At 42.5% G+C, this 12,602-nt stretch overlaps 1 protein-coding gene across 3 annotated transcripts; it reads right to left on the bottom strand.

Moving 5' to 3' along the window:
• Positions 1–357: 357 nt before the first annotated feature.
• On the bottom strand, positions 358–8,619 carry si:dkey-92i15.4 (uncharacterized). Of its 3 annotated transcripts, none has more exons than XM_061673976.1 (8): positions 8,516–8,619; positions 8,319–8,402; positions 4,867–7,557; positions 4,599–4,794; positions 3,549–3,641; positions 3,210–3,456; positions 2,034–2,144; positions 358–1,960 (listed from the first exon to the last, which is right to left on the bottom strand). In XM_061673976.1, the coding sequence occupies exons 3-8, from the start codon at positions 7,260–7,262 to the stop codon at positions 1,797–1,799; spliced, it is 3,207 nt and encodes a 1,068-aa protein (XP_061529960.1). In that variant the 5' UTR covers positions 7,263–7,557; positions 8,319–8,402; positions 8,516–8,619; the 3' UTR covers positions 358–1,796. The 3 variants fall into 3 exon arrangements, with proteins under 3 accessions (XP_061529960.1, XP_061529961.1, XP_061529962.1); XM_061673977.1 differs by having other exon boundaries at positions 8,327–8,402; XM_061673978.1 differs by lacking the exons at positions 358–1,960; positions 2,034–2,144; positions 3,210–3,456; positions 3,549–3,641 and having other exon boundaries at positions 3,648–4,794.
• Between the last annotated feature and the right edge of the window lie 3,983 nt (positions 8,620–12,602).

Below are 12,602 nucleotides of genomic sequence, written 5' to 3'. Positions count from 1 at the left end.
CGCGTCCGGGCAAGGGAAACCTGAGTCCATTGTGTGTCGTCATCATCATAAGGGGTCTTTGAGCTGTGCTTTGTCTGGTCCCTCACCTAGGACCTGTTTGCCATGGGTAACCCTGCCAGGGGCATAAAGCCCCAGACAACTTAGCTCCTAGGATCATTGGGACACACAAACCCCTCCACCACGATAAGGTGACGGCTTCGAGGAGGGCTAACTTTAATACATTTCCATTAAATCTTTAAGGAATGTTGTTAAATACTTATTTGGTTATAACTATTTCATTTTTATGGGTAATACATTCATATATATATATATATATATATATATATATATGTTTTGGAGACAAAGTTAGAGAGAGCAGACTTCGATGGTTTGGACACGTCCAGAAGAGAAATAGTGAGTATATTTGTAGAAGGATGATGAGTTTGGAGCTGCCAGGCAAGAGAGCGAGAGGAAGACCAAAGAGAAGGTTGATGGATGTCGTGAGGGAAGAGATTATGGCAGTTGGTGTTGGAGAGGAGGATGCAGGAGATAGGCTTACATGGAAAAGGATGACGCGCTGTGGCGACCCCTATAGGGACAAGCCGAAAGGAAAAGTGTGTGCGTGTGTGTGTGTGTGTGTGTATGTGTGTGTGTATATTAAGGAATAAAAACTCTATGTCTCATTTTTTATGATATTTGGTACAAAGGTTTTGGAATCACTGATGTATACCTTATATAAATTAATGACTAGTATTGTTCTTAATTACCACTTCTACTACTACTACTGCTACTAATAATAATAATATAATAACGCACCCTTCTGGATTCCCATATGATGCATATCCCTGAATGTTTTCATTACGATGAGTAAGTTCACATTTGGCCCAAGCCAAAGCGTTCCAAAGGAAATCGGTTGAGTGTTTTTTTGTGTGGAATCGCGCAAACAAACAAAACATAACCTAGTTGGTAGTGAAATGGATTATTTGACCAGTTCCATTGAACTCTGAGCTTAAGGTTAATACCACAACAATACACTAATAGTTTAAATCAATTTAATCAGGCCATGATGAATGAATTTATTTATTTTTTTGTCATCACCATGGGTGCAGATGTCACTGTATGGTGCACTGCACTCTGGACTCCAAATGAATTGTGCAAGCCTCTGTAATCACTGTGTGCAACGTGTTGTTGCTGATACATTTGAACAAGCTGCAGCAAAAAGAAATACCCCTGATAAGATACAAAGCATACCAAGAATTTCCGTGTTTTTTTTTTTTTTTTTTTTTTTAACTTATTGCTCATTTACATTTTATTTTATTTTCTGGAGGATTGTCGATTAATGTATTGTCTTATCATATCTTCTCGTGTGTGCAATTCTTGTTTGGTAACACGCTTTAAACGATTTTGTTATTTTTATATTTTTGGTGGCAATTTTATCCTTTGGGTTTGTTATGTAATTGTCTAATTAACGATATTGTATTATTTAGTTACGTTTCATACTTGTTTTATCATGACACTACAACACTGTATCATATTATAATACATCCGTCTACCGCCATCTGCAGGAAAAACAAATAAAAGGCATCCAATTGCGTTAGGCTTTATTAAAAAGCAACATAAACTTTAAATGCTGTTAGCATCTGTTCACAGTATATTACATAATCGTTCACATACAGGTGCCATGTGGCCTTGAGGTAGAAGTGGGTGCTTCTTCTGATAAAGCTTTGTTATAAAATATGAGGATAATTGTGGAGTAAATGGGGTTACAAACGGCATTATTTCAGAGCAGTCCAGTTTTAGATTTGCTTCCGTAATCCTTATGGCGCTGAGGTTTTGCGGGGCCGACGTATTACCACATCGACTGGTCCAGAGGGAAGCCTTCGGATCAATGTCCAGGCCTCCAGACGTCTCATCCCCACCATGCTCATGCCTTCAATCTCCATCACTTCGTCACCAGGACTAATCTTGTCCACTGGTCCCCCTGTGGAAATGAAAGAGGAATAAATCAATTAAATAAACAACTTGAAGTACATTTGAGGCTTCAGTCCGAGTACCTTGGAATATCTTCTGTATGGTGAGTGGTTTGACCCCCAGTCCGACACCTCCCTCCAGGCTGAAGCCCAGATCTCTGCTTTTCTTCTCCAAAAGCACACGCATACACTGACCTGACATCATCAAATAACTGAATAAACAAGACTGATCTTGCTTAAAATTACAACATGTATATTGGACATAAAAAGTCTACAGACCCGTTTAAATGACAGGTGCTTCTGGAGAAAAAAAGAGGGACCAATGTAAATTATTTCAAACCCTTTTCCACCATTAATGTATCCTATAACCTGTACAACTCATTTGGAAAAAAAATAAAATAAATACAAAATAAAAAAATATTTTCGAGGGGGTAAGTAAAAAATAAACAACCTAGATAATGTGCTTGCTTGAGTGTACTCATCCTCTTATAAATGGGGACGTGACTGCATTCAGAATGAACCAATCACATTCTCATGCTAAGTGGGAGTCAGCACACACCTGCCAACATTGAAAGTGCCTCTGATTTACCCCAACTTGAGCTGTTCTCGTAGGCTTTTCCTGTCATTTGTTATGCTTTCTGGCAGAAGCCTGAAGGTTTTGAGCTAACACTAACTGGCATTTACAACTGTTCATAATTCCCTCCACTTTGATTAAAGCCCCAGTTCCAACTGAAGAAAAACAACCCGAATCATGATGCTGCCACCAACGGTGCTTCACTGTAGGTATGGTATTCTTTTGGTGATGAGCAGTGCTGTGTTTACACATACTTTTGGATTTATGGCCAAAAAAAAAAATAATAATAAAAAAAGTTCAACGTTGGTTTTATTTGACCTACTTGATGACCATCTTCTCTGTATTCCGTGATAGAATAATTATTTGGGGGCACTTTAAATGGTGGCAGGTGTGTGGTGGCTTCTATTTAATGAGTTTGAATGTGATTTGTTAATTCTGAATACAGACACATCCCCATTTATAATAGGGTGTGCACACTTATGCAACCATATTATCAGTTTATTTTCACTTCCCCTTTAAAAAAAAATTTTTTTTCAGTTGAGTTGTGTGGATTGTAGGTCATATTAATGGTGGAAAATATTTTGAAATTATTTATTGTGGTCTAATTTGTTTTATATATATCACAAAAACCTAGCATTCGAACAAGGGTGTGAAGACTTTTTCTATCCACTGTAAATGAGTATAACCAGTCTCTGAAGTCTGAGTCGGTATTGGTTCCTCAGTCTGGGCCTCGCTCCCCTTCGAGATGCTGCTAACATCACCCCTCCTCAGAACCACTACTCCCATCTCTCGAGTCTTGGCCCTTCTCAGGACCCTCAGAGCCTCCCAGTGTGTGTGGCCCCCCAGTGCAGTGCCGTTGATGGACAGGACCTGGTCGCCTTCTCTGATGGAGCCTTCATGCGCTGCCACACCGGTGGGGAACACCTTATGGACCTGTGACGAATACACGAGGTAATAAATCGAGACAATTATCAGAGACAAGTTGAAATGTTTTTTAAGAAAGTGTAAAAAGGTATTTTACTCACAATGATTGGTTTGTTCTGGTCAACGCCTCCTGCTATACTGAAGCCCAGGCCGACAGCCACCTCTTTGTGGAGGACAACCACCTCCACATCATCCTGCATTAATAGAAGTTATATGAACAATCTTGATTGCATTAAGAATAAAGGTTTGAGAAGCAATCTTGGTTTCTAGTATGCTTCCAATTCAGGGCTCTGTCAATTCAGCGCTGTGGAGTGGTAGTGTGAGTTGGGGGGGCAGTCTGCGAGTATTTGTACAGAAGTTGAAATGCTTACACTGACCTACGCTAACGCTAAAACACTTTTAGGCCATAAATATAAAACATTCTAATACAAAAAAAAATTAAATATAGCCATAACTGCCTGTGCCTTCTTGTGCCATGTGGCCACATATTGAATTCTTAAACCACTGAAAACGAGTTCATAGCTCACCATTCAGAACCTTGAAACTGTGCATCCAATAAGACTTTTTGTGTTTTAACAACGTTATTATTAAATTCCAAAACCCATCACTCATTAATCCTTTTAATTCTAAATCAGCATTAATTTATTTGTGCGTTGCTTCCAAAGTATCGTTGCAGAGAAAGGAAGTAGGGGGTGCAGAGCATGTAAAAGATTCTTCTTTTGAACTCTAAATTTCCTGTAGATAGTCAATAGCCCCTCATATTTCACACTGTTATTCCATAATAATTGGCAGTAGTGAATAAAAAAAAATCCGCAGCATTCATCCACCAGCGCCTTTCAAACAGAATTCAACGAATTGGACATTCACACAGCTGAGGTGGCTTCCCACAATCAGATACACTGATGTGTTTTGATGGCCACGCCAGTGTCTGGTGTGACGTATAGAATACTTACTCACAAATTCCTAACCCCCAACTGTAATTCCTGTGAGTCTGTGAAAAAGGCCAACTTTAAAGAGCAGTGTTAAAATAATTATGGATCAGCCCAGTTACTGACAGGTGATCGGTCAAAGGCGTACCCGTCTGTCAAGCGAGTTGGGAAAGGCTCCGGAGCTCCATGACCCTGAAATGTTACAATTCTAAGTATGTATACCTGCAGATTGCTATCCCCCAGACTTCTGACATCCTCCAGCAGCTTGTCGAGCTCCTCGCTGGGCAGCACAGACACATATGACAGCGCTGACACTTCAGAGCTAAGTGAAGCTGACCTCCTACCCGTCGCTGGGCTCTCGTCGGTGTCATTCTCTGACTCTGAGTCAGCTCCACTGAAGTGACACAATTCTGCAAGGCTGCAGGGAAGAAGGTAGTCGAGTAAAAAATATGATGACAACTGATCAGATTCTTATTTTCACTGTACATACCTGAGAGAGAAGCTCCTGCGATCGGACTGGCTCATGTTACTGGTGATGGTCACCGAGGACTCTCCAGAATCTGAATCGTAGTATGAATCGTCATCCTTCTGTGTACTGTCGTCATCATCATCCTGGAATGCATCATCCTGTCTCCAGGCTTTCCAGCCAGCGACCCAAGCATTCAAGTCCAACACGTGTTTCTTCCCTTTTGAGTCACTGTCAGTGATGTCTGGAAAGAGCTTGCTGTGGGAACAGACGGCGAGGGGGCGCACAGGAGTTGGAAGGTCTCCTTCGGGTGTTTTGACTGTTTGGCTGTTTTCAGTCAGTGTAAGTGGAAAGGTACTCTTTGGCAGTGCGACCATAGAGCTGAGGGGTGAGTGGTTTGGAGTGTTTGTTGGAGTCTTTTCATCATCAGTAACTGCTAAAATAATCACAGGAGGTTTTGCTTTCTGTATATCAGATAGCTCATCATACGGGCGTGGCTCAGGGTCACTTGAGCTGAACAACATGGCGGACTCTGTATTGTTGCTTCTCCAGTCATTATCACTTGAGACTTGACAAGAGTCTGGTTCATCTATGTACAAGTTTCTCTGATGTAGAGGAATCTCTTTGAGGGGTGATTCTACTGTATGTGTGTTTTTGTAAAGACGATCCATATTTGTCCCTTCCTTTTTTGTCAAATCACCCCTAAACCTTTGTCCAATCTCATCCACTGACAAAGACCTGTGTGTTGGACTTTTTAGTTGATCTACTTTCTCCCCAGCTTTCTTTCCTGTCTCCCCTAATTCTATCAGCCCGACACACTCGTCACCTAGAACACCACTTGCTTTTTCCAACTCACTCTTCAAGCCATCATGGGCGGTGTTGAGTCGCGTGGGCACAGAAAAGGCCCGTCGAGCCAACATGTTCTGGCTTCGTCCAAAACCCTGTGATCCCTGTGTCAGAGCCTCAAACTGATTGATCTTGTTTCTCACACTGACTGATGGGGAATGTGTCTCTGGGTGTGTCCTCCATCCTGCAGAGTTAACTTTGATGTTCAGATTTGTCTCAAACACATCTTCATAAACCTTTAATTCAATTTCTCCTGTCACCTTTCCCTTATCGAGCTTAATTATTTCCCTCTGTGTCCCATTTATCCTGTTAGTCTCAGATAGTCCAAAGAAAGACGTCTTCTCTGATAAAGTGCTTGACTGGGCAGCCCTGGCCAATCTAATCTGACCAGCTCTTGTGTTCCTGCTCCTTGCTCGGTCCAGAGACATTGTCTCAATGGACCCTACACCTGCAGTCACTCCACCTTGGTCAGAATACCTCCCATAGATCCGTTCTTCCCATTGTCCCTCTGGCAATCTCGCCCTTGTCCTTGGACAGGGTGAAGTATTAGAGCCTACAGTCTTGGTGTCTTGACATGTCCCAGTGAATGATCCATTTCTGTCCACTGCACTTTGACTGCTTCCTTCACCAGCTGAGCCACACCTGGGGAAGGTATCTCCTGTTTCCCCAAAATGGTTCACTGTAACTTCACCCCTTCCATCAAACCAGTCTCTTTCAAGGGAAGAGAAATCCCTAGATTTGCTGAAGTCCTCAGTTTTGGACGGCCCATACAGCTTCTCTATACGTTCCAATATACCCTGGCCTCTTTTTGTCCCAAAAGAAGCAGTCTCTCTGGAGTCACTGATCGGTTCCGGGACTGACTTTAACCTTAAAGGGCAGGAGTTACCCCTATAGATCGTTTCCAAAGTTTGGTCCAAAGAACGTTTTGGCCTGCTGCTGCCTAGAGAATCCCCTGCAGAGTTGTAGGTCCTAAATGAAGACACTGACCTGCCTCTCAGGTCTTCAGTATCCCTAACCCTCTCTTTGATTTCTTCACATAACAATACACCTACGTTGGATCGCCGTGCGTGCCGGTCAGGACTGCTTGCCCCTGACCTCCAGTCAACACTCCTGCTTCTACTAGGCAAATTACGCCTCCATTCTGTCCCAGTCCAACTCTCAAATGCAGGGCTATAGTTGTGACTTCTGTTGATGCCAAAGCCTGTGGTTTTCTTGTCTATTTTGTCATTGTGAGTCAGACTGGAATAGATTGTGCTGCCTGATATTTCATTATTTTCATTCCATCCTTTGACACTTGCTGTCCATGCTTGATATTCAGACATGGATCCTGCCCTGAGATCTTGGCCATCGATCGATCTGGCCCGCTTGCTTGAGCCATTGAATCCAGTTTGTTTGCCTCGTTCTATAACTTCCTCAGCTTTGGACGCCTTCCCGGACGAAGCTCGGTCCTTCCTAACACCTGGCCTGCAAGTGAGGCTAGTAGAGGGAGAGTTGGCAGATCTGACAGCTAAGCATGCCAAAGTCCTCTGATTGGTATACTCAGTCACTGGAGCGTGCAGCAAGGACACATCCATTGTCGGAGCATAAACAAAGTTAATGACCACCTGTCAAAAGTCAAATCCCTAAAAAGAGAATCGATGACTGTACTGGATTTCTTTATGCAATTCCAAGGGACTGTACAGCAGTTACGCAATTTTAGTTCATTTTAGTCAACCAAGATTATATTCCTGTAATCTGCTGCGCATTAAAACTTTTCCATTTCATACATGCTAATAATGGTTGGCTGCCTGATAGTAGTCATTTTTATGTCGTTCTGTCCATGGAAATCTTTAGTTTCCCAGCAGGGCTTCAATGATGAGCTCCATATGCCTGCCAAGCATAAAAAAAAGAATAAATCTCCATCCTCAGAGGATTGAACTGGAATGTTGTTATATGTGGCTATGTGGCAGCTGTGGCTTCTCACACTGGTCAAACTTAAATCACAGAGCAGTTAAGAATAAGGAACAGGAACAGAACTCTGCACAGAATGGCCAGTGGGTGGAGTGAGAGGAAAGGACAAGGAACGATTACAAAGCTTGATTAAATCTAGGCACGAGATTATCTTTGAAATCAAGGGGGTAAAAACACACACCACTTCAATGAGTCCATTCATGTAGGGACGTACGATGTGCTTGCTCATATAATAACAGCTGTTTACACTAGCAACACACTCATACTGTCTCAGCTAAACCTGTACACAAAAACTGGAAAAACTCACTCCGCTGCAATCCAATGAGGGACAACAATGTCGAAATGTGACACAGTCTGTCTGTGTGCAGCAAGTATCATTCTTACAAAGCTAGAGGTAGTCAACAGCTCACTGAAACCTTGACACCAAGAAGAAATAAACGTGTATATATATATATATATATATATATATATTTAGATACAGCCCACCATGAGCAAGATAGAGCGGGACAAGGAAACCAGTAGCACCAGCTTTGATTGTACCTTACTGAGAAAAGCTCTTGGACTAACTGTTCTGGTACAATTAGATAGGTGTATTTAAAAGACAGCTATTATAAGTGGCATATACAGTAGACATACGTCTCCCTGGTGGAGCTGTCTAATGCAGGTGAGTGTCAGCTTACAGAAACACCTGTTTTGCTTGATCCCAAGCCTCCCATCTGGGTAACCTGGGCAACGTGGCTCGCTCCAATTCAAACTCACAGCGACTGCCATAGAAATCAGAGAAATACCTCAAATGTACACTTAAATCGGGACAAAATATACAAACGTAGTCATTCAAATGTGCTTTTCCATCCAGTAATTCACAAAAGTGCCTTACCTTAGTCACAAGGCAATTACTGTAAGGTTGACAAGGCAATGACATCAGCTCCTCACCCATCTTTCTCTCACTCAGTCTCTGTTAGCATTGCACGATGGGATGTGTTACAGTGACGCAAACCAGCCACACTGGTCTATCTTCTTCTCCTCTCTCTCTTTCTTTCTCTCTCTCTCCCTTCCGTTGTTGTTTTGTCACTCTTTTTCAACATTCCGGGGTTAAGCTTAATGTGTAGCTCTTTAAACAGTCCAGTGAATAGACACAGACACTCACACACAAGACCCACACACATTTAAACCATCTCTGAGAAAACATGGTGTAACATCATGGGAAACATGCTGGAGCTCCATTGATTGTGCCAATCTGCCCTCGGATTAAGATTTACTCAACTTCACCACACCTCAGGCTATGATGTGTCCAATTGTGCAGGCCGAACAGGTATCCAAATACATAATGACAGCGCTCCTTAAATTGGGCACAGACAACATAATGGCCTGAAGTAGACAGCAGAAATACCAACAGGAATGAATGCACGTAAAAGTGAACCTCTCGGTTGACATGTGCAACGAAGCACGAGTCAGATCAGGCCTGTATTTTTATATTTAAGCACTCTGTAATGTTAGCTTGAAGGAGAAATTATCAGATGCAAGTGGTGCAGGAAAGAGCTTTGTTGTGAGGGTTACAGCCTTTGGCACGGGCCATTTTTAACCTTTGCGTACCCATAAATGGCATATCGGGTGATAGTAGCAATTATATATATATATATATATATATATATATATATATATATATATGGTGTCACTGATGGTGTCGCGGTACACTCGCCTGACTTTGGTGCAGGCAGCGTGGGTTCAGTTCCCACTCAGTGATGGTGTGAATGTGAATGGTTGTCCGTGTCTATATGTGCCCTGTGACTGACTGGCGACCAGTTCAGGGTGGAGTCCGCTTTTCGCCCGAAGTCAGCTGGGATAGGCTCCAGCGTCCTGCGACCCAAACCAGGATAAGCGGTGTTGAAAATGTATGGATATATATATATATATATATATATATACACACACACACACACATATATATATATATATATATATACATATATATGTAACATACAGGCGACGAGTCGGGGGGCAATAAGTATACCCACACCCGTTCAGCGCCTCTCACCATGGGCAACTCCAGAGTGGAAGAGAGTCAACCCCTCTCTAGAGGACTGGTACCAGAGCCCAAACCGTGTGTGGAGGCGAGCCCGACTATATCTAGTCGGAACTACTCGACCTCACACACCAGCTCTGGTTCCTTCCCTACCAGAGAGGTGACATTCCACGTCCCTGGAGCCAGCTTCTGTAGCCGGGGATCAGATCGCCAAGGTCCCTGCCTTCGGCCACCGCCCAGCTCGCACTGCACCTGACCCCTATGGCCCCTTCCACAGGTAGTGAGCCCATGGGAAGGGGGACCCACGTTACCCTTTCGGCTGTGTCCGGCTGGGCCCCATGGGTGCAGGCCCGGCCACCAGGCGCTCGCCTTCGAGCCCCACCTCCAGGCCTTGCTCCAGAGGGCGGCCCCGGTGACCCGCGTCCGGGCAAGGGAAACCTCAATCCATTAACATCTTTCATCATAGGGGTCTTTTTGTTGTGCTTTGACTGGTCCCTCACATAAGACCGGTTTGCCATGGGTGACCCTACCAGGGGTGTGAAGCCCCAGACAACTTAGCCCCTCTACCACGATAAGGTGACGGCCTCCAGGAGGGGATGCAGCATTAGTTATATTTAAACACTCACATTACTGAAAGGCCTTCAAGTAGCTGTCTATCGCTCTTCTGTTGAGTGTCACTCATTCATGCTCATATGGCTCATTTAAACCAAGTTTAAGTGGAATTTTAATGTCAAAGACCAGTGTTATAGAATGAAAGAAAGACATTACCATGAAAGTATATTCCTAAGATAAATAGTGCCTGTCAGAAATGCAGGCTAGTTTGCTGGTGGTTTTTCGACTGTATTGTTGTCATTAGTTTCTGCTAAGTATTAAAGTGGCCATGAAGGATTTTGGATAAAAGATTTTGAGAAAGTGTTTTTTGGGAGGGTAAGAGTTGAACTTATTTTGAGTTAGTGAGTTTCCTTTTATGACAGCGATGTAATCCAAATTTGTACGCAAGTCGGAACGTGCCGCAGTCTGTCAGTAACCTACACTAACACAGTACTAAAGTCATAATTACAGTAAATGTTTGGATAAAAACATTTTCAGCCAATAAATATTAAACAATCAAATGTAAAACAGTAAATATGGTGGGGCCTGAGAGTGCTTTCTTGTGCCGCGTGACCACGTATTCTCACACCGTTGTGCAAACTTGTTCATTGCGCGCCGTTCGCAACCTCAAAACCTAATATGTTGGCACTGTCGTAAAGTCCCAGTAAATATATCAGCAATCACTGGTAACAAGTCAGCAGTCAGTCGTGGTCAAGATTGCGTAATATTGACCAAAGTGACAATCGCTGGCCTCGGGTTTTGTTTACGAAAAGATCCACCCTAAATTTGGTGTAATAGTCTGTGATAAAGATAGTCATCATAATATTGATTACAGGTTCTTGGTTTAATATCTGAAACCACAAAATTCCTCTGCAAACATGGAAAATGTGAGCACAAAACACAACTGTTCCAAATGTATTCTCCTTCCTTGTTCCTCTTCTGTGGGGTTTATTGGTGGTTGGTAAACCATCTTAATGGTGCATTAGCATCACCAACTGATATTGTCCTTCCACTGCAAGTAAACCAGTGTGAATTGATGGTGGCCGCATGTGCTGAAAAATCGTCACGCGATGGCTCGTATCTCTAAATAATTTGTTGTTGTTTTGCAAGGCACTGCTGTATTAACGTTTAGTTGTTAAAATGTCTTTATTCTTTTAAAATAAAGATGCATCTTGGTACATTGAAAATGAATAACAAAATTTGTAAAATAACAATTATTCTGTCAGTGGATCATTTCTGAATGCCGGAAGATGATGGGTTATAGGCTGGCATAAGACACAATGCATTTGCCACGAATCATTCTTGGGGTGAACAACATCAAACAATTATTTTAAATAAAGCCACGGATGAGAAATATCTTGTGACTCTGAATCTGTTGCATTGTTGTCGAATCAACATCTCAACCACAGTTGACTTTAACTCCTCGTCTTTTTTTTTTTTTACTATATCGTCATCATCAGCTTGAAAACGATAATGAGCATATTTCGACAAAGTAAGAAGCAGAAAACAGGTTTTTCAAATGTAGGTTGGAAAACGATATACATTCTCAAGTACAAATGCCTGAAAAATCAACAAAAAGTGCAGTCAATTAAGTTGGATCCTACTTTGTTACTTCTCTCCATTAAATGCATTTAAATGCATATGATTATTAATCCTTAAATATTCTTAGCTGCTAAAACGGATCATCTGACTCAATTAGGTCATTTTGAAAGTAAATGTGAAGAGAAAGGAGAGCAGCACAACTTACAGTTTTGTTTGGCTGGTTGTCATAGTGCTGCATTTGTGTGTGCACCTGCCACTTGACATACTGGTTAACGCATCGACTTTATACTATATTGAGGCTGAAGCGTGTCAAAAGTCAGTCAACAGTGATCACATAGCAGGCCATGTCACAAGACCCTGAACTCAATCAATCAACGGTCAGAGGCCTTCAGGGTCTCACACGCAGATAAGTCTGTCAAGTTTGACTCCAACACAGACACCCACCTTTGTTCCTGACACAAGAATGGCACCCAGTGTCTCTGCGGGACAAATGCAAATGTTGCCCACACTCATTGGAGCTTCAGGCATTCTGTGGGCTCCCATGGACGAACACACAATGGAAGAAAAGCACCATTGTCGTGGGAGAAAATAGCTGACAAGAGTAACACGCTGACAGTGAAAGGCTAGGTTAAACACAATAAAAAATACAATGGGGTGACATGAATGTGAATAATAGCGCTTTACTGCTTTAAATCGTGGTTCTTCATGACGCTTTCGTGCAATTTTCCAAGTTACTTTTTCCACTACCGGGAAAAGAAGCGCCGCCGTATACGTCACCCACCGTCACGTGACCAAACCCGGAAGTCAA

The sequence above is a fragment of the Phycodurus eques genome, chromosome 4, assembly GCF_024500275.1.
Source record: "Phycodurus eques isolate BA_2022a chromosome 4, UOR_Pequ_1.1, whole genome shotgun sequence".
Classification (NCBI taxonomy): domain Eukaryota; kingdom Metazoa; phylum Chordata; class Actinopteri; order Syngnathiformes; family Syngnathidae; genus Phycodurus; species Phycodurus eques.
Note: the sequence above shows the minus strand (reverse complement) of the source record. Positions and strands in the feature narration are given on the sequence as shown.